The sequence below is a fragment of the Muscardinus avellanarius genome (assembly GCF_963383645.1).
Source record: "Muscardinus avellanarius genome assembly, chromosome: 5".
Taxonomy (NCBI): domain Eukaryota; kingdom Metazoa; phylum Chordata; class Mammalia; order Rodentia; family Gliridae; genus Muscardinus; species Muscardinus avellanarius.
The window spans coordinates 89,824,165-89,847,234 of record NC_137790.1 but is presented as its reverse complement, the minus strand read 5'-3'; the positions used below and the strand labels follow the sequence as shown (position 1 = coordinate 89,847,234).

Sequence of the window (23,070 nt, the reverse complement as noted above, 5' to 3'; positions counted from 1 at the left end):
GCTGTGCCACAGCGCCAGGAAGGGCCGGCCTGTTTCACCGCAGGCAAGGTGCAGCAGGTGATATGTCCCCATGGCAAGAGAACGCAAGAGCTTCCCAGGCAGACTCGGCATACAGTGTGGCCCAGGGCACGGTGCAGCAGAGGGTGGCAAGCACAGGGCATTGTGGGAGTACGGCATCCAGGGAAGGGGATGCTTAGCAGGAGAGAAGAATTCTTTGTGCTCTTGGTGAGCCAGTGAGATGGGGGCAGAGGCAGCTTAGCTACGCATGAAAAATGGAAGCACCTGGTGTGCCAGCTGGAGATGGGGAAGCAGGGTGTGAGTCCTAATGTCACCAATTCATCTGCCCCTACCCTGCATCAGGGGGAGGGGCCGGGGTGGAGGAAGGCAGGGTGGGGGTTTCTGGGGTGCACAGCAAGAAAGGCTTAGGCCTCCAAGGGCTGTGGCAGGAGCCATGCTACATTAAAATCTCATTACCAAGAGACAGGATAAAAGAAAAAATAGAAGGCTCTCATGTTTATAGTTAAAAGAAATTTAAGAAATTCAAACAGTACATTTTTGCATTTTAGTAAAGTCAGATTGTACGGGTAATCTGCTGTCTCCCACAGCTTGCCCAGCAGGCAGTCTCCTTCCTCCTAGGAACAGCTAACGTGCAAACTAGTGAAATCCAACGTGATAGAACCTTTTCTGGAAGCATATGGTTTCAGCTCTCCCTATAAAGCATTTCCTCTGCTGGAGTGAGGGAGGGCCGCGCCTGCCAGAACTGGCACCTTTGAGGGGTGCTGTGCCTGCCCGGTCCAAAGCCCCAGTGCCACCACCTGGGGCCTGAGTGCTCAGCTAACTAGAGCCAGTGCCAGAGAGGAAGAAAGAACCCAAAGAAATCCTTACGCTTCTTTACCCAAAACTGCCCCAAAGGTGTGCTACTTTTTCAAGTGTAAAGGGACCCAGCTTGTTCCTGCAGCCACACTTTGAAGGGTTTTGTAGAAACAAAAGAGCTTTTCAAAGACAAGATGTGCTGCCTCTGCGACACGGGTAGTGAGCTCCCCAGTGCTGAGTGAGAAACGCGGGGCTTGAAGGCAAGGGCTGGTGCAGGTGACGGTCTAAGGTCTAAGGGAATGAGGCAAATGGGTCTTCCTCAAAATGCTCCCAATTCCTAATCCATGTTTATGGGTGTCCTTTTCCAGTCATCCCTGTATTGGGGGAAAGTGCGGTTAGTAAAATAGTTCATCCTGTAGAAACTACCACAGGGTAAATGTCATTCTTTTAATACTTAACTCATCTCAAGAAATGTTAAAATAGGATCGTCTTGGTTACAAAGAAATGATGTGGGCTGGGTGTGGTGGCGCACGCTTGTAATCCCAGCATTTGGGAGGCTGAGACAGGAGGATCGCGGCTCACAGCCAGCCTCAGCTACTTAGGGAGGCCTTCCTTCAACTTAGACTGTTTCAAAATGAAGAATAAAAAATAGGGCTGGAGGTGTACCTCGGAGGTAGAATGCCCTTGGGTTCCATCCCCAATACTACGGAGAAGGAGAGGGAGAAGAAATTATATAAGCCTTTGAAATAAAATAATTAACTCTGTTTCTTTTGGGAACCTCTTCTTGGTTATTCAGCATCGCCATGAGTCAACACTGCAAGTGAGAACCTGAGTTCTTGAACATGGGGGCCATTGTAGAAAGACCCTTGGATATCACCTGGGATCACCACTTATAAAATTAATAAAATCATGCCTCTTGAGAAAATTATCAAAGTATGCGTTACCAGTTCTGCTGAGGGCCTGATTTGTCCATATTCCTCAGCCCGGTGGACCAGTTCATTTTACAGTTGAATTGGCCCTTGGGTTCCTTGGATTTAAAAAATGAAAAATGGCCAGGCGTGGTGGCGCACGCTTGTCATCCCAGCGCTTGGGAGGCTGAGACAGGAGGATCACACAAGTTCGAAGCCAGCCTCAGCTACTTAGGCTCTCAGCAACTTAGTGAGACCCTGTTTCTAAATAAAATATTTAAAAAAAAAAAAAGGTCTGGGAGTATAGCCCAGAGGTAGAAAAGCCCCCCGGGTTCCACCCCAGTACCAAAAAGAAAGAAAGAAAGAAAAATGGCAATTAAAAACATGTGTAGCTTCCTGCGTGCCTCGTGAACAGGATGATGAAGACGAGGGTTGCCAAGGACCCCCACGCCTCTGCTGCAGGCCAGGCCCAGGGGCAGGTGGAGTGAGGTCTGAGCCGGCTCCTTGGCGCCCTCCCGACCCAGGCAGTCACACGTTGAGAATCCGGGGAGCTGATGTCTGAAAGATGGCTGAGGGGTTTGGTGCAAACTTCTTCCTCACCTGCGGGACCTGAAAGGTGAAATGTAGCCACATCAGCAGACCTTTTCCTCCACTGCCTCCAACCTTTGGCCCCAGAAATGAATTCCTGGCATCCTCCAGGAGCTAATGCTACAAACCTGAACGTCAGCGGGGTAATCACCCAGTGTGCACGGTCACTGCACGGAGGTCAGATATGGCACAAGCCCTCCCTTCTCCCTGGAGCCTCTTTTCAGTAGGAGCAGGACTAGACTAGAAAGATCCCTTTCCACAGCTCCCATATTTTATTGGCTTGGGGTGCTGGCGGTGAGCCCCGGCCTTGGCACGCTTGGCAAGGGCTTTACCACAGGGAGAGCCCCAGTCTAGTGCCTTTGTATTTGGAAGGATGGTCACTGGTACTAAGTGGTCAACGATAACGTTGGGATTTTGGAGGCAAAGGGGTCCCCACCTAGCTACTGACTGAGGAGGAGGAGTGTTTCTGTTAGGAATAACTGGTCAGGTGCTGTGTTTCTACACCACCAAAATCTGATTCCCTAGCCTGGGGAAAGGCCATGTAGCCACAGCCCCTACGGCACCGCTCCGGGCTGACCTGGAAGCTGGTCCCTGGGCTGCCATCCCATCCGGAGCTGTGGGTTGTGATGACTTTGGCCGGCTTCGCCCTGGTGGCGCTCGAGGGCTTCACTGCAGTCCAAGCCTGAAATTCTTGTCTGTAAGAGAGCACAGGGTCAGCCACTGGGGCCACTGCCACCGCTCCGTACTGCGCTGCTGGGAACGTCAGGCCCCAGCCATGTGGAGGCTCTGCCTCCATTCCAGATGCTCCTTTATGCCTGGTTGGGAGCAGGCAGTGGGAGGGAGGGTGGTCTCCACAGGGAGAGCCAGCTCCCTGAGGGGGCATGATGCTGGCACGGTCTAGCCCAGGGCTGGCAGAGCAGCGGTCAGCTGACGTCCAGCTCTGGGAGAAGGCAGGTCTGGATCTGCCCTGCCCTTCGCCTGTCAGTGATCTGCCAGGAAGCCTCCACACGCACCATCCCCTCAAAGTAGCAGCAGGAACTCACACTGCAGGTGAGCCACAGGTTAGGCAGAGCCTGGTCAGCACCTACCTGGGGCTCATTTAACCAAAAGGTCCCGGTACCTGGTATGTGCTAGATCTTGGAGACAGCCAAGCCTCAGTGTTCTCTACAACCTCCAGATCCCCTGAGGTTCTACAGTTCCTCCCCAGAGGCCAGGCTGCTTAGAGGCCCAGAGCCTGTGAAGGCCTCCAACCCAGGTTGGCAGTGGCCACTTAGGGTCCACAAGAAGTACCAATCTGGATGATGCTTGCCACAGGGAAGGTCCTCCATACCTGGTTAGATTGAGAAGAAAAGGTAGAGCTCAGGCCAGGATAAGAGCCTGCCGAGGGGTTAGGCTGGTGCTGGGGCCAGCGAGGCCGGCATCGGAGCCTGCCTTGAGGCATGACCAGTGCTGGGGCCTCCAAGGCCGGGATCGGAGCCTGCCGAGGGGTTAGGCCGGTGCTGGGGCCAGTGAGGCTGGCATCGAAGCCTACGTTGAGGCAAGGCCAGTACTGGGGCCTCCGAGGCCAGGATAAGAGCCTGCCGAGGGGTTAGGCCGGTGCTGGGGCCAGCGAGGCCGGCATCGGAGCCTGCCGTGAGACATGGCCAGTGCTGGGGCCTCCTAACCCGGGAACGGAACCTGCCAAGGGGTTAGGCCAGTGCTGGGGCCAACGAGGCCGGCATTGGAGCCTGCCGTGAGGTTAGGCTGGTGCTGGGGCCTCCGAGGCCGGGATTGGAATCCTGCCAAGGGGTTAGACTGGTGCAGGGGCCAATGGCCAGCATCGGAGCCTGGCGTGAGGCAAGTTCACTCCTGCGGCCTCCAAGGCCGGGACCAAAGCCAGCTTAGGGGTTAGACCGGTGCAGGGGCCAGCGAGACCAGAACTGGGGCCTCCCATGAGGCAAGGCCGCTGCTTGAGCCAGCAAGGTCTGGATCAGTCCACTGAGTAGCCAGGCCACTACTGGGACCATCAAGAGTGGGATCGGTACTTGCAACGCAGCATGCACAGAGAAATATCGCAGAAAATATAAATCAGACGCTTCTCTTAATCAGCAATAACTAGGAGGAAAAGGGCAACAGGAAGAGGTTGAGCTATAGAAAGGGCCCTATAGTGAAGCAACTAATGTGACCAATCAGAGGGTATGTAATGCTGGAGGACGGAGCCTCTTTAAAACGCAGGAGGTACATAAACAAATGTATCAAAGTAAATCACCAAAGAAGCATGGGATGGAGGGAGGGGGAGGGAATGGGATAGGGGCTGGAGGAGGGCTAACTGGATGATGTGTGCTTGTATATCCTCTCAAGTCTTGTACTCCAATGTGATTGATATATGACTACAATGCACCAATTTAAAAAATAAATTAATAAAAAAAGAAAAGGTAGAGCTCAGTATTCTGTGTGCACACACATGCACATGTGTGTACACAATTGTCTTATTAACTCATACAAAGAGACCATCTCAAACTTGAAGAGGGTCTGGCTTTTGCCTGGCTCTGTGTGCTGGGAGCAGATCTGTGAGCTCTCGTGAGGCTGTGGAGGAAGGTGGTCTGCACAGGGAAGGCCGGCTCCTTGGAGGGAGAAAGGGTGCTAGAACAGCCTAGCTCTAGGTCCTGGGAGTAGCTTTCTTTTGGCAAAAAGGATTTAATTGCTCTATTCCTCCAAGCACGAGACTGTGGGGGTGGGGGTGGGGTACTGGGGGTGGAACCCAGGAGCCTTCTACCTCCAGGCTATGCCCCCAGCCCCATTTTATTTTTTATTTGGAAACAGGGTCTCACTAAATTGCTGAAAGCCTCACCAAGTAACTGAGGCTGGCTCCGAACCTGTGCAATCCTCCTGTCTCAGCCTCCCAAGCACAGAGACCTCTCAACTCTGTCGATGTCGCTGCTAGGTAGTGAGCTCAGGGAGGCCGAGGCCCCTGGGTCTGTGGGAGCGCCTGGCCAAAGCAGTGTCCTGTGAGGGCCCAGCTGGCCAGGCCAACCCCCACGGCGCTGGCTGCTCCGGCCCCACCCACAGCCTGCCAGGCTTCAGCCAAGCCCTGAGGTCCACAAAGCCTCCTTTCTCCTAGGCAGCAGTACAGCTGGGCCTCTCTGAGCAGGCGGGTGGGGGAGTGGTGGTGTCTGTCGATGGTTAGCACTTGGGGAGCCTCGAGTGCCAGGAAAAGAGCTGGGCCCTACAGGGTTTTTGTTTGTTTTTGTTGTTGTTGTTGTTTTTGTTTTTTGTTTTTGGTTTTTTTTTTTTTTTTTTTTTTTTTTTTTTGCTTCTGAAGCTGCAAGTTTCTCGAGACCAGCTGCCCAAACCATCTGCTGTTCTGCTCCTCCTGGGAAAGCAGGTCTTCCCTGGGTGTGCCCTTTTGTCCCCAAATGCCTCTCAGGCCAGAGCTGAGCCTTGGGCCTGGCAGCCTGAGCCCACTGCCCTGACATGGCCATAGGGGTCCCAAAGAAGGAAAGGCCCAAAGCCATGGGCTCGAGCAACCCCTGGGCTGCTGAAGGAGTCCAGGCAGAGAGTGCTACAGTGAGGACACTACATTAGAGATGGGCTCTGCAGCACCTGGCAGAGAAAGGCTCTGACAAAGAGGATTAACAGAGAGAGAGAAATCCAAGCCTAGCTGTGTGTGCAAAGCCTATGATCCAAGTGTGCTCCTGCATTGGCCACTTTCTGTGGTCTCTGACAGACCCTGGGCCAAAAGCACCAAACAGCTTTGTGGTACTGGGGATGGAACCCAGAGCCCTCTGCCACTGAGCTAGACCCCCAGCCCTATTTTTTATTCTTTATTTTGAAACAGGGTTTCACTGAGTTGCAGAGTACCTCACTAAGTAGCTGAGACTGTCAGCCTCCCAATCGCTGGGATTACAAGAGTGCACCACCATGCCTGGATGCTCAGAGAGAATTCATAGAGGGAGGCTCTGGGGGGCTCTGGCTGGGTCCATCACCTCCCATGCCCACCTGGCCAAGCAAACAAGCATGTCTGGAGACCAGAAGCTAGGTAAGCAGGACCTTCTATGAGGAGAGGCTGAGACCTAGCCATCCTTGGCACTCACAACCCAGGGTCAAGAGTGGCCACACATCTGCTCTGACCTCTGGAGTCCCTGGATCTGTTCATTTTCTTTGCTTTCTGAAGTCCTTTAACAATCTGCTTAGATGACGCACATCTTGCAAGTCAGAAGGCAAGCTGCACTTGCCCCCGGGCCAGGTCCTGACGCTCTAAAGTAGAGGGTCCCAGAGGCCCGCTGGTGCGGCACTGGGGGCAGCCGAGTCAGTGGCAGTCCTGTGTCTGCCTGAGCTGGGGCCGGGCCTGGACGCCCCCGCTTCCGCTATTCCCTCTCCAGATGAGCGAGCCCAAGAAGCACACTGGGCATGAGCTCCGCTGGCTTCAGGACACAGTTCAAGAAACTGATTCCAAGAGGCAGCATCTTGAAGGATGATAGCCTCTGGGGGCCACAAATTCACCCCCTGAGCCAAGACAGACTCAGATTCCCCTCCCTTTTCTACCAATGTAGAGCTGCAGGACCTTGCACCAGTCAGTCAGTCTGTAGCATTGTAGGGACAAGGAGCTAATCTGCAGGAAGCGCAGCCCCTGGTCCTATAGATGCCAAGCAGAGAGTGACAACTAGAGACCTTCCCCCTCATACAGCAGGACCGTCAGGCCCACCACGTGCTTCTAGCAGCCCCAGCTTTGCTGGGACGCCACAGTGAGGAGCTCCTGCATGGTCGGCAGTTCTGCTGATTAGAAAGGGATTCCTCAGCCAGGTGTGGTGGCTCGCACTTGAAATCCCAGCATCTGGGAGGCTGAGGGAGGATCGGGGTTCATGGCCAGCCTCAGCTACTTACTGAGGCCCTCCGCAATTTAGTGAGACCCTGTTTTGAAATAAAGAATAAAATATAGGGCTAGGGGTATAGCTCGAAGGTAGAATGCCCCTTCTACCATCTCTAGTACCACAAATAAATAAATAAATAAATAAATAAATAAATAAATAAATAAATGGAGGGAGGGAGGGATTCCTTGCCCCTGCTGTCAGAGCTTTCTTCCCTGCAAGCCCTGCTCCTTGTTCTGGCCCCTGGAACCTCAGCCGCTACAAGGTGCTGCACACCCGGACTTCCCCAGTGCCATCGTCAGACCTGTCCGCGGCCAGGCTAGGGCTTGAGAGCCACAGCGCCATCTGACCTGCTACCAACGGTGCCACTTGAGATTCAGCAACCCAGCCTGAGCCTGTGTCAGTGAGCACCCCATCGAGTCCCCTGAACACCTGCAAAGGAACCTGTTTGTCCCAGGTATGAGTGCACGCAGGGCTTCAGTGTCCCATCCTGGGGAAGCGCCATAACTGGTGTCCCCCACAAGGACAAGGGGCCGTGCCCACCTGCGTTGTTTCCACCTACTCTATACCCCTTTATACCACCTTCCAGAAACCTAAAGGGAACATTCCTAGGAGCACTGAAACGGTTGCATCAGTAGTGTTTTAACAGCCCCAAATTAAAAACACCTTAAATAAAGGAGTAGACAATGTTAGTATAGACGTGTAACAGGATAAAATACTGCACGTTTATTAAAATGCGTGTAGAACATCTAGTAATATAGTCAGACGGCCACAATGGGTGAAAAATATGTACAGTAAGAATGGAACCATGAAGGAATATATAAAGTACGTTTGTACTGTCAACTCCAATTTTTCTGAGTATAAATTACTTTTGTAGCAAGAGAAAGGGGGAGCCCGCGGCTGTCAGGGCGCGGGCCCGGACCCTGGTGAAAGCTGCGGGGTCGGGGCCGCGGCCGCGCTCAGGGGAAGCGGTTCCAGCCCGGCGGCGCGGCGCGGGCTCCCCGTCCGTCCGTCCGTCCGTCTGTCCGCCCCCCGCCCCCCCCCCCGTACCTGTAGGTGGTGGCGGCGGCGTCCGGGGCCCGGGCGGGGGTCTGGCTGCCGCGGCCCCGCCGGGGGGCTGCGGGCGGCCGGCGCTCGCCGAAGTCCCGCTGGTACTGCGTGCGCGGCGCGGCGCGGGCGGGGGGCGGCGCGGGGGGCGCGCGCTCGGGGTCGGCGCCGCCGGGCAGCGTGAGCGGCACCGCCAGGTCCGAGCGGTCCAGCTGGTTCCAGCGCCGCGCCAGGCAGCACAGGCGGCTGATGCACGGCCACGCCATGCCGCCCTCGGCCGCGCCTGCGCCGCCCGGAGCCCGCCGCGAGCGCGCACCCCGCCAGCCCGGCCTCCCGCCACCCGCCCTTACGTGCTAGCCTCAATTTGTGCAAACAATCCAATTCTCAACCAGGACCGTTCTTCCCTGGGTTCTATAGCCTGCAATTTTATGGCAAGTCCCTAAAAGCCTTTATGAAGGGCCTCCAAACTTTGGCCACAAGAGTAGGAATTTCCCTTTCCTCCTGGGCATGCATGATTGTTTTTTTTTTTTGTGGTGCTGGGGGTGGAACCTAGAGGCTTTTTACCTTCGGGCTACACTCCCAGACCTATTTTCTATTTTATTTGGAAACAGGGTCTAAGTTGCTGAGATCCTCACTAAGTAGCTGAGGCTGGCTGGGACCTGTGCGATCCTCCTGTCTCAGCCTCCCAAGTACTGGGATTACCAGAGTGCACCACCACGCCTGGCTGCATGATTGTTTTAATGCAGCTAAATCTGAGTAATCCTCCAGGCTAAGCACCAGTTTAAAGTAGGACATTGTTTTCAGAAACAGGAAAACACTGTTTTCAGTACAGGAAAACAGGTCAAAGCCAGTCTCAGCAACTTAGTGAGACTCCTTTTCCAAATAAAAAGTAAAATAGGGCTGGGCATGGTGGCCCATACTTGTAATCCCAGCATTTGGGAGGCTGAGACAGGATGATGGTGGTTCTTGGCCAGCCTGAGCTACTTAGTGAAGCCCTTTGCAATTCAGTGAGACCCTGTTTCAAAATAAAAAGAATAAAAACTAAGGCTGGGGGTGTAGCCTGGAAGTACACCTGGGTTCCATCCTCAGTACCATAAAATAAATAAAAAATAAAACAGGGCTGGGGGTGGAGCTCGGAGGTAAAATGCCCCTGGGTTTCATCCCCAGTACAGGGAAAAAAAAAAAAAGTAAAATAGGGCTGGGGATGTGGTTTCAATCCCCAGCACCACACAAAAACTCCCTGGCCAGCCTGAGAACTTGACACATGCCCTGGGTAAGCACTGCTGGCCATTTAAGACCATTTGAGCATCACTACTGCAACAGCATGCATTGGCCCAAGCTCCACCTCCACTTGGAAGGGCTCCAGTCTGCACCTCAGGGAACGACTGCGCTGCCAGTCATGGTGGATTCACCGCCCTACACATGGCCTGTCAGGTCCAGGTCACAGCCTGCTGATAGAACAGCTGGCCCAGGTGTGGCCCAAGAGGCGGCAGAAGAGGAGCCACGGGCACTGTGAGTTCACAAATACTGCATCGTTAAGGAGAGCCCAGGGGCCAGGAGCGCGGAAAGCCCAACTCCAGCTCACGTCCAGCCCCTGCCCAGGGCGGTGTTTAGGAGGCAGTACTACCCATGTGGCCCACAAGCTGGGGACGGTGACCAAGCAGCAGGAAGTGAAACGGAGGCACAGGTCCAGTGGGCAGCGGGAGTGGGGCCACGGGCCTCGGCCTTGGATAGCCAGGCTCCTGTGGGCAGCGGACCCACGGCCACAGCCCTTCCCTGCTTGGAGGCCCTAGCAGCGAGGCACTTTACAGCAGGGGAGCACTCCAAAACTTAAACCCTCCTCCCACCTAAGAGGAGGGCCACCACTTCACTCTTCTCCTGGTCTGCCCCCAACAGGTGAACTTAATTGTGTGTGAGCCCAGCCATCCAGCCCACCTTTAGGAAACCGCTTGCCTCATCTGTCATAGGATTGTCTGCACACCCCGAAATAGCAAAGCAGAGCAGGTGCCCCTCCCCCTGCCACTTCCTTACTGGCAAAATGAGGGCTGGGTGAAAGTAATTCTTTCCTAGAAAGAGTGTTTAGAATAAAATCCCTTAGCCAAGAATAAAACTGGTACTGCAGAGTAGAGGCAAGTACAGTCCTCTTGGTGGAGGAATAAGAACTGCCAAATGCTAGTCTGTGTTGGGCACGTGCTGCCACGATGGCCCTAGCCACCCGAGAGGTGCGCAGGGCTCCTACTCACCCCAGAGCCCAGACAGCCCACCAGTGTGCAACCTGGACCAGTCAGCCCGACAAGGACACTGTCCAGGCCTCTGACCTAGACACAGGTCAGAGCACAGACTTGGTGCAACATGTTGAGGCCACTAAGAGACTAAAATCTTTCCTGTAAATGCTTTCAAGAGAAACAAATCCTCTCTGAGTATGATGCCATAAGCTTATAACCTCAGCACTTGGGAAGCTGAGTCCGCAGCCAACCTCAGCTTAGTGAAGCCCTCAGAAACTCAGTGAGACCGTTTCAAAATAAGGCTGAGGATGTAGATCAGAGGTAGAGATAGAATACCCCTGGGTCCATCCCTAGTACCCCGACACACACACACACACACACACACACTCTCAAATTGCATTTCTTTGATGGAATCCTGTCACAAGGGCAAGGTGAACCCACTGTATGGAGGCCATGATGCTGACCGCTGCTATTTCAAGAAGATGCTTCAGCGAAAATAAACTTTCAAATGTAAGATCTAGCCAGGCGTGGTGGCGCACGCTTGTAATCCCCGTGCTTGGGAGGCGGAAACAGGAGGATCGCTCTGGTTCGGAGCCAGCCTCACTGGATTAAGAGACCCTGTTTCCACATAAAAAAGTAAAAAAGTACGTCTGGGAGTGTAGCCCGTTGGAGTGTATCCCGGAGGCAGAAGGGCTTCCAGGAACCCCAGTACCACCAAAAAAAAAAAAAAGTAAGATCCGATAGGGCTTGGATTCAAGTCTGAATTTATCCAACCCACTTATTTTTCCTCTTAATTTAGCTAGTTTTAACCTAGAAAGCAAAACCTAAAAATAGGTTTCTGCATGTGCCACTCACTGCCAAGAACACTACCTTTCTTGGGAACATTTAGAAAGCACTGCAGCTGTTATGTTAGACTAAACCAGAAAGAAGTTTCAACTTTTTCTGTCAGGCAACCAAAGGAATGGGTAGGTATTTGTCAGCGCTAAGGAGAGATGCCAAGCCAGGCCAGGCCAACCCCATGGCCTCCACTTGTCTACAGTGCCTTCCAAGGGCGCCCTCGCCAGGCCCACAGTGCGAGTGATATCAAAAAAGCAAGATGCAGCTGGGTGTGGCAGCGCACACTTGTAATCCCAGTACACTTGGGAGGCTGAGACGGGTACTAAGTGAGGCCCTCTACAACTTAATGAGACCCTGTTTCAAAATAAAAAATAAAAATAATAGGGCTGGGGGTGTAGCTCGGAGGGAGAATGCCCCTGGGTTCCATCCCCAGTACTTAAAAAAAAAAGCAAGACAGTTGAAAGACAGCACAGACAGCACACACCCTATTTACAAACTAGAGATATAAACCTTTATTTTGCAACTTTGTCGTAATTCGCTTTCTATGAAGACATGTACTGGGGAGAGTTTCAGGCGCAGGGGAGGTTAGATGCTTAGATGCTGGGTATCTTCTGGACAGGAGGACAGACTGCTTCTGAGGCGCACAGGCAGCAGGATCTGATGCGCTGTCCAGCCCCAGCTTTACTTAGAGCCACCTCCTTTTTTGGGGCCATCAGTCCTCATTTCATGCCACATTTTCACTAGAGGCTCTCTGTTCTTCCAAATTAGTTCATGACCATAAGTAACATACCATCTGGAGGAAAGAAGAACAAACCAGGTTCAACATGCAATCAGTATGACATGCAAATGTGAGTACCATGATATCAAGTTGACATTTTAAAAATCAAATGTGTCATCACTATCAATTAAAATTGATTACTTGATATAAATAATTTAGCTTTTAAATAGAGTACATAAGCTAAGCATGGTAGTGCATGCTTGTGATCCCAGCATTTGGGAGGCTGAGAAAGGAGGTTCACAATTCTAGAACAGCCTCAGCTACTTATGAGGCCCTTTGCAACTCAGTGAGACTCTGTTTCAAAATAAGGAATAAAAAATAGGGCTGGGAGTGTAGTTTGGAGGTAGAATGCCCTGGGTTAGATCTCCAATACCAAAAAAAAAAAAAAAAAAAAAAAAAAAAAGGGCTGGGGATGTAGCTTGGAGGTAGAATACCCCTGGGTTCCATCCCCAGCACCGCAATTAAAAAAAAAAAAAAAAAAAAAAAAACAGTATATAAAAGGTCAAAGTAGGCTGGGCCAATGGGGTAAATGCTTTGAAATGTGAACTCATCCACTATTGTGTTTTACTGGGGATTGAACCCAGGGGCATTCTACCACCTCTGTGCTATACCCCTAGCCTTATTTTTATTTTATTTTATTTATGTGTGTGTGTGTGTGGCACTGGGAGTGGAACCCAGGGGCTTTCTACCTCCAGGCTACACTCCCAATTTTCTATTTTATTTGAAAACAGGGTCTCACTAAGTTGCTGAGAGCCTCACTAGGTAACTGAGGATGGCTTTGAACCTGTGCGATCCTCCTGTCTCAGCCTCCCATGCGCGGGGATTACAAACGTGCACCACCACACCCAGTTATTGTTTTTATTTTGAAACAGGATCTTCCCAAGTTGCCGAGGCTGTCCTCGAACTTATGATCCTATCTCAGCCTCCTATATACAAGAATTACAGGCATGTGCCAATAGCCTCTGTGGAAAATCAAAGTCTGACCCCAGATCAGACCACTCCTAAGCCCAGGCCCTTTCTACTACAGGCAAGTGCCAAGAGCTGCGGGATCATTAGCGCTGGCGTTCAGGCTTTCACACCTCCACCTTCCACCTGGCAACAGAGAGGGGAGTCTGCAACTCAAATCCCACCCAGCCCTTCAGACACTTTTGACCCACTCCCCTGTTAATGATGGCCTAAAGGCGCCAACCATGGTGAGCAGAGGAAGCCAAAGCTGAGCAGCTTAGTAACAACTTGCTAAGGTTCCAGAACTCAGGTCACCAGCCTGAGACTACAACCTAAACCTGATGCCTGGAAGTTTGTGCCGTTGGCATCAAGCACCCCACAGCATGAGGGCGCCCGGGGGCGCACAACAGAGTGTGAAGGGAGAGGCCCCGCTTTATGTTGCACGCTGCAAGTGGACCTTGGGGTGCCGCTCGCCCCTGGGGGGCACAGCGGGGCTTCCTGGAACAAAGCGGGTTGGTCTGGGATGGCAACTAAGGGGAGCTCTTATTCCTGAAATCTTGTCTTGGCGTCACCAATTCTATGTTCGCTGAGGGCGAGACCAGATTTTGTTCATCTTCACATCTCCCAAGCACCTGATGGAAAAATGCTGTTTGACTTAAACTGGAATCAGAGTAGCAATGTCGTGTTTTTAACATTTTTAATAATGTTCTAGAAAAATAAAATGTTCTGAACATATAATGCTGGGCATGGTGGCACATGCTTGTAATCCCCACACTCGGGAGGCGGAGACAGGAGGATCACGCAGGTTCGAAGCCAGCCACGCGCGCTGGCTTAGGAGACCCTGTTTCCAAATAAAAATGTAAAAATAGGTCTGGGAGTGTAGCCTGGAAGTAGAAGGGCTTCCAGGAACCCCAGTACCACCAAAAAAAAAAAAAAAAAGAAAAAGAAAAAGAGGGCCTATGTTACTGAGAATCTCACTAAGTTGCTGAGACGATCTGTTATTCTTGTCTCAACCTCAGCCTCTCAAGAACAGAAATTACAGCCAATAATAATTTTTTGTGGGGGAAGATTTTTCTTTTCTTTTATGGCAATACTGAGGATTGAATCCAGGAGCATTCTACCTCCCACAGTCCTTTTTTTTTTTTTTTTTTTTAAATAGGGCCTCACTAAATAGCTGAGGGTGGCCATACCAACATTCAGGAGGGTGATACAGGAGGATCGTGGTTCATGGGCAGCCTCAGCTACTTAGCGAGGCTGGGGGTGTAGTTCATAGGTAGAATGCCCCTGGGTTTCATCCCCAGTACTCAAAAAAAAAAAAAAAAAAAAGTAGGTTCAAAGATTTGTAAAGACATAATTAATGGAGAGTTCTGACAAGTGATTTGTTTCTTGCAAGAATCTTCCAAGGAGCCAGGTGCAGTGGCCCACACTTGTAATTCCAGTTCTTGGGAGAGTAGACAGGAAGATGGCAGGTTTGCGGCCAGCCTCAGCTAGCTAGCTATTTATTTATCATTTATTTTTACGGTTGGAATGGGGATGGAACCTAGGGGCATTCTACCTTTGAGCTATACCTCCAGCCCTATTTTTTTTTTTTTTTTTTTTTTGAAACAGAGATTCACTGAATTGCAGAGGGCCTCACTACTTAGTAGCTGAGGCTGGCTACAACCGTGATCCTCCTGTCTCAGCCTCCCAAATGCAGGGATTACAAGTGTGCACCACCACACCCAGCTTTAAACAATTTCTGAGGTAGCTTTCCTACTGCGGCAGCCTAACAGTTCACTACTCAGTTTGAAACTCCAGCTCTGCCATGACTAACTGTGGAACACTGGGCAAACTACCTTCTCTATGCAGTTTCCTTATCCATAAAATCTATCATCTCCCAGCATCTTAAAGTCTTAAATTAGCCTTTATTTTATTTTTTGTGTGGTACTAGGGGTGGAACCCAGGGGCTTTTCTACCTCTGGGCTATACTCCCAGACCTGTTTTATACTTCATGTGGAAACAGGGTCTCACTAAGTTGCTGAGAACCTCACCAAGTAGCTGAGGCTAGCTGTGAACCTGTGCGATCCTCCTGTTTCAGCCTCCCAAGTATTGGGATTAACAAGGGTGCACCACCACCCCCAGTTTAAATAAGCCTTTAGCCCACAGAATTCTATGAGAATCAGTCCTTAGCTCAGCCACACATCAACTATTCAATGTATATTAGTTATTACCAGTGCAGCAGTACAATGTAAGGACTGTATGAATTGGTCATGGACAAGAAGCCAAGGAAGTGTGTAGATGGATACTAATGAGATACTTTACCATAATCAAAATCAGGGCAATTGTTGGGCATGGTGGCACACACTTGTAATCCCAGCATTCAGGAGGCAGACTGGAGGATCGCAGTTCACAGACAGCCTCAGCTACTTAGTGAGGCCCTTCGCAACTCAGTGAGACCCTGTTTCAAAACTAAAAGACTAAAAAATAGGGCTGGGGGTGTAGCTCGGAGGTAGAATGCCCCCGGGTTCCATCCCCAGTATGGGGGGGGGGGGAATCAGGGCAATTTAACAAAGATTCCCAGATTTTTATATCCTTTAATAGATATTAGAAAAGAAGAATCCTGAATATGACTGAGATCTAGTAAGTAAAAAGAAGCTGAAATTAGCCGGGCGTGGTGGCGCACGCTTGTAATCCCCGCGCTTGGGAGGCAGAGACAGGAGGATCGCGCAGGTTCAAAGCCAGCCGCACACGCTGGCTTAGGAGACCCTGTTTCCAAATAAAAATGTAAAAATAGGTCTGGGAGTGTAGCCCGGAGGTAGAAGGGCTTCCAGGAACCCCAGTACCACAAAAAAAAAAAAAAAAAAAAAGAAGCTGAAATTAGAAACAGCAAAAAGAGAGGATTCCTCTGCCTTTCAGATCCTGGACTTTAAAATGCATTTGATCCAATTATTTTCAGAATGGAAAAAGGCCATCTAATTAGAGTTCACAATAAAAACCTGCTGGGGAGAAGACCATTTGAGAACACAATCCTTCCTCTTTTTTTGCGGTACTGGTAATGGACCAGGGCATTCTACCTCCGAGCTACACCCTCAGCCCTATTTTTTATTCTTTATTTTGAAACAGGGTCTCACAGAGTTGCACAGGGCCTAAGTATTAGCCAAGGCTGTCTCAAACACAACCCTCCCGTCTCAGCCTTTCGGATGCTGGGCTGCGAGCGTGCGCCACGCCTGGCTCAGAGCCCTTTTCGTAGCCTTTGTTTCTCGGGAGGTGTAGCAGGTCACTTCTACTCTTCATGTACTGCTGGTAAAGCTACACCTCACACATGCTATTTTTTAATTATCACTGATAATTATAAACTGCATAATGGCATTTAGTTCTACCGCCTATTGGCCAAAACTGCTTCACTTAGAATAGATTCTTCTACTTTTTCCTTTTAATTAAACATCAGTTTTTCATTGTCATGAAGCAAAGTAAAAACTAAGTAAGTAGGCCGGGCGTGGTGGCACACACTTGTAATCCCCGCGCTTGGGAGGCGGAGACAGGAGGATTGCGCTGGTTCGAAGCCAGCCCCGCTGGCTTAAGAGACCCTGTTTTCAAAAATAAAAAAGTATAAAATAGGTCTGTGAGTGTATCCCAGAGGTAGAAGGGCTTCCAGGAACCCCTGTACCACCAAAAAAAAAAAAAAAAAAACACCCAAGTAAGTAGCCAGGCGTGGTGATGCACACGCTTGTAATCTCAGCATTCAGGAGGCTGAGACAGGAGGATCATGGTTTGTGGACAGCCCCAGCTACTTAGTGAGGCGCTTTGCAACTCAGTGAGACTGTTTCAAAATAAAGAATAAAAAAAAGGGCTGGAGGTGTCCCTTGAAGGTAGAATGCCCCTGGGTTCCATCCCCAGTAACACACACACACACACACACACACACACACACAGTAACATATATGCAAGAAAAGACAGGCCATTTGGGGATGTTACCATTAGCCAGACAACTCTGCTGGGCAAGCTCTGGGGTCAGTTGGGCTCTAAGAGTCCCAAGGAACTTTCTGGGACAAAGTTGCTCCTGAACTATTACATTTTAGGCAAAAAAAAAAAAAAAAAACCTCAAGAAACAAAAACAAACAAAAAGCCAGGAGTGGTGGTGCATGCCTGTAATCCTCCCAGTACTTGGGAGGCAGAGACAAAAGGATCACAGGTTTGTTAGCTTAGCAAGGCCTTTTGCAACTAAATGAGACTGTTTCAACCTGAAAATAAAATAGGGCTGGGGTTGTAGCTCAGCAGTAGAACACCCCTGGGTTCAATCTTCAATACCCTAAAAAAATCCCTCCCTACTGTGTAGAACACAAATGCAAGTGCTTGTGACCACATGCCAGATGCACTCAATACAGTGTAGTGATGTGGAAATGGATATGAATCTGGGCATGAAGTTCTCTGCTCTGGTAAATCAGAGCCACCTGACCTGGAGAAAATCACTCTGAGTCTCAGTTTCCCATCAGTAAAATGGGAGTAATAATAGTACAATGTGCCAGGCATGGTGGCACATGCTTGTAATCCCAGGACTTGGGAGGCTGAGACAGGAGGATCACAGGTTCATGGCCAGCCTCAGCTACTTGGTGAGGCTCTCTGCAACTTAGTGAGACCCTGTTTCAAAATAAAGAATAAAGAGCTGGGCGTGGTGGTGCATACTTGTAATCCCCATGCTTGGGAGGCTGAGACAGAAGGATCACGCAAGTTCAAAGCCAGCCTCAGCTGGCTTAAGAGACCCTGTTTCCAAATATAAATTAGGTCTGGGAGTGTAGCCCAGAGGTAGAAAGCCCCTGGGTTCCATCCCCAGTACCACCAAAAATAAAAAAAACACAGGGCTGTGGGTGTAGCTCGGAGGTAGAAGATCCCTGGGTTCAATCCCTAGTATGCAAAAAAAAAAAAAAAAAGTACAATATAAAATAACTAGCTCAGCCCTGCATATAAGAAGCCCAGAACGTGTCCACTCTAGTGTATGGTCCCTGGCCTTTACCAGACCCACAGCATTCTCCCACTCACTGCAACAAGAGCTCAGTGCGTCCGTGCAGCACCATGGTCATGCAGACTGGGGGCTGGAGTGATGACAGGTCAGGGGTGGGGTGACTTAACGAAGACACAGATGGCTACTCTGTAAGTGAGCAGAGCAGGGGCAAGACCAACATTCTCACATCCCACCTCACGTGTTGAAACTGCAGAAGCCCAAAGCAAACCATGCTGGAACTTTCTCCTTCCCACACCACCTCGCCCGCTCCTCCGCACAGACCGAAGCCCACGCTGCCAGCCTTGGGGGAAGGGAGGGAGGAACTGAGAGAACAGTTTAGCATCCACTGCACTCAAACTTACATGCCAAAGAGAGCTCCCCCAAGATGTGCTGCATGATCAAAAAATTTCCATCCCAGGACCATTCCCACTGTATCCATGGCGATAATGGCTTTTAGGGCCTGAAATGGGAGAACAGAAGTGGCACAACTTTGATTCCTCCAGCACTGACATTTCTGATTTAATGCACCGTCCCGAGCTTCATCCAGGTACTCACATTCCCCGCGGTGAAAGTGAACACTGGGAGGAAGATGATGGCGAGCCTCCCCTCTGGGATCTTGGTGCAGACCGCTGCGAGCACAGTCATGATGGCGCCCGACTGCAGAGGAACAAAGTGCTGCTGAGGACGGCCAACTCCGCCAGCAGCTGCAGAGCAGCCACGTGTCTGAGGTAGTGGGACTTCCAGAAAGCTTACATGCCACATAGCTCTAGATGACACAGAGCTTAAAACGTTCACTGGTTAACGTGCACATATCAGACAAAGGGGCTTCAGGTCTGTCCCTCACCTGCCACACAGGGACTGATGCTAGGGAAAGACTAAGCATTCCTTATGGAGCAGTAATATGTATAATAATGCCAGGCACAGGGGCACATGCCTAATCCCAGTACTTGAGAGCCTGAGACAGGAGGATCACAAGTTTGAGGATAGCCTCAGCAACTTAATGAGGCCCTCAGGAACTTAATGAGACTCCCTTTCCTAATGAAAAATAAAATAGGTCTGAGGGCATAGCTCAGAGACAGAATGCCCCTGGTTTCAATGTCTAGTACCAAGAACAAAAAACAAAACATCAATATGCAATAACTAGTGTATGAGTCCTTAAAGAACTCTTAAAGGATGGTCCGAAGGGCTTCATTTAATGCCTAAGAAAACTTCTCAAAGTTCTCTAACAATGTTCCCCCAACCAAAGTGAATGAGCCTAATTTTGCTCAAAGAAACATGCATGCATGGAATAATGCTCTGTGTGTGTGTGTGTGTGTGTGTGTGTGTGTGTGTGTGTGTGTGTGTTACACTGAAGATTGAACCAGGGACGTTCTACCTCTAAGCTCCACTCCCCAGCCCTCTTGTTTTTTTAATTTTAATTTTTTTGTGTGATACTACAAATTGAATCCTGGGGCATTCTACTTCCGAGCTAAACCCCTAGCCCTATTTTATTTTTTAATTTTGAAACAGTCTCACTAAGTTGCTGAGTCTAGCCTCAAATGTGCAATCCTTCTGTCTCAGCCTCCCAAGTACTAGGATGACAGGCATGCTCCACCCCACCTCAGCTAATTTTTTATTTTGAAACAGGGCCTAAGTTGCTGAGACTGGCCTGAATGGAACCCAGAGCCCCCCTCCCAAAAAAGATCTAAAACCCAAGCCCACAACCTTATGACCACAAATCAATCACTTCTTGTTATAGCTGAACTGTTATAATCACTGCATAGTTTTTTCTTGTATTCATCTTTTTTTTGTTGCCTACATAACTTTCATAATTTAACTTTATACTGGCTATGAGATATTTTTAGATATAGGAACTGAACCTCTATATTAGACATGCTCCCAAATGCTATAACAGTATAATACTTGAACTGAATCTTAACCCCCAGTTTACATTAAATCTCAGGATAACCACTCAAATACTGAGTCCTAACATGGAGCCGGGTGCTATGCTTGATGCTAGGGATAGAAGGGTGCCCAAGAATTCCTGTCTTCATGGAGCTCAGAGCATGGCAGGAAAGATTTCTACATAAGTAAGAAACAATACACTAGCTGGGTGTAGTGGCACATGTCGAAACCCAGCTACTTGGGAGGCTAAGGCAAGAGCCAAGGCAGCCTGGGTAATGTAGAGACCTTGTCTCAAAAATTAAAGAGTAGCCAGGCATGGTGGTGCAGGGCTGTAATCCCAGCATTTGGGAGGCTGAGACAGGAGGATCGCGGTCGCAGCAGCCCAGTACCACAAAAATAAATAAGTAAAATAAAAAGAGCTAGGGGTATAGCTCAGAGGTAAAATGTTCCTGGGTTCAATCCCAAGCATCAAAATAACAACAACAATAATAATTTTAAAAATACCCCGAGGGACTTTCTCTAAAATATCTTCCTGTCATTTTTCAAAAGTATCAAAAGTCATGAAAGGCAAGAAAAGACAGAAACCGTCACAGTTGGAGGAAACTAAAAAAGTATGACAATCAAATGCAATGTAGCATCCTGAAACAAAAAAGGACGTTACTAAAAGGCAGGGAAACCCAAATATGGTCTGTAGGTAACAGCACTAAATCAAAGGTAACTCTCTAGGACTTATTAAGTAAGCCCTGGTTATAGAAGACATCAACACTGGAAGAGCTAATTTTAGATGTACACCTTCACCTTGGGAACAACCATCATAGTAAAAATTGACTTAAAACAGGGTGAAATGGCAAAAGCCTGAAACCTCGGCACACACCTATCATCTCAGTACTTGGGAGGCTGAGATGGGAGAACTGCAGATTTGAGGCCAGCCTCAGCAATTCAGCTAGACCCTCAGCAACTTACTGAGATTTTGTTTTGAAAAAAATAAAAGAAAAAGCCAGGCATGGTGGCATACACTTGTAATCCCGGAAGGCTGAGACAGGATTGCAGGTTCAAAGCTAGCCTTGGCAATTCTGCAACATTCTGTTTCCAAATAAGACTATCCTCGGCAACTTAAGACACAGTACCCTTGCAAGACCATTTCAAAACAAAAATAAAAATGGCTGGGGGTCAGTCAGGCATGGTGGTACATGCTTGTAATCCCAGCATCTGGGAGGCTGAGACAGGAGGATCGCAGTTCGTGGACGGCCTCATCTACTTAGTGAGGGAGGCCCTCCGCAACTCAGTGAGACTCTGTTTCAAAATAAAGAATAAAAAATAGGGCTGGGGGTATAGCTTGAAGGTAGAAAGACCCTGGGTTCCATCCCCAGTATCCTCAAAAAAAAAAAAAAAAAAAAAAAGAATAGGGGTGTAGCTTGGAGAAAGAATGTCCTTGGGTTCAATCCCCTGTATCACACAAATTAATTAATTTTAAAAAGGGTTGGTGATATAGATCAGGTACAACAACAACAAAATTGTCTTAAGCTAGAACAGTCAATGGATGATATTTCTTATTAGTGTAGAGAAAATGAACATGGTATTTACATAATTTCAAAGTATATCCTCACAAGATTTTTTTTTAATGGTACTGGGGATGGAATCCAGGGCCATTCTACCTCTGAGCGACATCCAGCCCTATTTTTCATTCTTTAAACAGAGTCTCACTAGGTTGCTGAGGCATGATGGCGCACACTTGTAATTCCAATACTCAGGAGGCTGAGACAGGAGGATCGCAGGTGCACAGCCAGCCTCAGCAACTTAGTGAGGCCCTCTGCAACTTTGTGAGACCCTGTTTCAAAATAAAGCATAAAAAATAGGGTTGGGCGTGTGGCTTGGGAGGTAGACTGCCCCGACTTTCCACCCCCAGTTCTAAAAAAAAAAAAACTTCCAGAAGAAAATATCAGAGAAAAATCTTTGTGAACTTGGATTAGGCAAAGATTTCCTAGGACACTTTTGAAAGCATGATCCATAATAAAGTAGACTTCATAGAGGTTAAAAACATACTCCTTGCCGGGCGTGGTGACGCATGTTTGTAATCCCAGCGTTCGGGAGGCTGAGACCAGAGGATCGTGGTTCGCGGACAGCCTCAGCTACTTAGTGAGGCCCTTTGCAACTCAGTGAGACCTGGTTTCAAAATAATGAATAAAAAATAGGGCAGGGGGTGTAGCTCGGAGGTCGAATGCCCCTGGGTTCCATCCCCAGACCCGCAAAAAAAAAAAAAAAAAAAAAAAAATACTCCTTGAAGATACTGTTAAACTAAAGAAACTAAAGAAACTAAAAGAAAACATGTGCATGTCATAAATCTGATAAAGAAACTGTATCCAGAATATATCAAGCATACACCAAACTCATTAAAATGTAATTAAAAAACAAAACAGGCAAGAGATCTGAAGATACTTTATAGATGATATATGGATAGAAAATAAAAAGATGATCAGCAGCATTAGCCATTAGGGAAATAAAAATCACGACCACACTGATTATTATATAAGTATTAGATATTAAAGAGACTGATCATATCAAGTGGTAAAGATACAGAAAACCTGCAACTTCCATATACTCTGACCATTTTGGAAAATAGTTTGTAGATCCTTAAAAGCTAAATATGACAAAAAATAGAAACTCATACCTATATACCACCTACATGGGAGGCTGACACAGGAGAACTGAAGTTCAAGGCCAGCCTGGCCATTTATTGATAAAATAAATTTGTTTACTAAAAATAAATAAAATAGGTTGGGGCTGTAGCTCACTGGTAAAGCACTTATCTAGCAAGAGTGAGGCCCCTAGTTCAATCCCTAGTACCACAAGCACACAAAAAGTTAAATGTGTAACTACTATATGATCTGACTATTCCACTCTTAGGTATTTATTCAAGAGAAATGATGTCCTCAAAAGAAAAAAAAAGATAAAGAGGTATCCATTCAAACAGTCATACACAAATGTTCACAGATTTATTTTTTAAAATAATAGTCAAAAAACTAGAAACAAGAGTCTATTTAGTGAATGGAAAAAACACAATATTGTATATCCATACAATGGGATATTATTCATCAGTATAAATTAATAATTATTTGAGACAAGGCCTAAGTTGTTCTAGCAGGCTTCAAACTTTAAATCCTCCCACCTCAGCCTCCCAATTAGCTGGAATTACAGGTGTGCATGACTACACAAAGCAAAG

The 23,070-nt window shown here is 48.8% G+C and overlaps 1 protein-coding gene across 5 annotated transcripts in view; it reads right to left on the bottom strand.

Annotated features, from left to right (window-relative positions):
- Positions 1–2,249: 2,249 nt before the first annotated feature.
- PARL (presenilin associated rhomboid like) overlaps positions 2,250–23,070 on the bottom strand; it is a gene marked incomplete at both ends in the record, with an annotated part of 56,382 nt that continues 35,561 nt past the window's right edge. For 2 of the 5 annotated variants that reach the window (XM_080696387.1, XM_080696389.1), the window contains 3 exons: positions 11,947–12,058; positions 18,329–18,426; positions 18,522–18,623. In XM_080696387.1, coding sequence (XP_080552513.1) covers positions 11,947–12,058; positions 18,329–18,426; positions 18,522–18,623 — 312 coding nt within the window. Of the gene's footprint in view, positions 2,331–2,886; positions 3,005–11,946; positions 12,059–18,328; positions 18,427–18,521; positions 18,624–23,070 lie in introns of those variants that run through there. The other 3 variants (XM_080696388.1, XM_080696390.1, XM_080696386.1) reach the window with 2 other exon arrangements.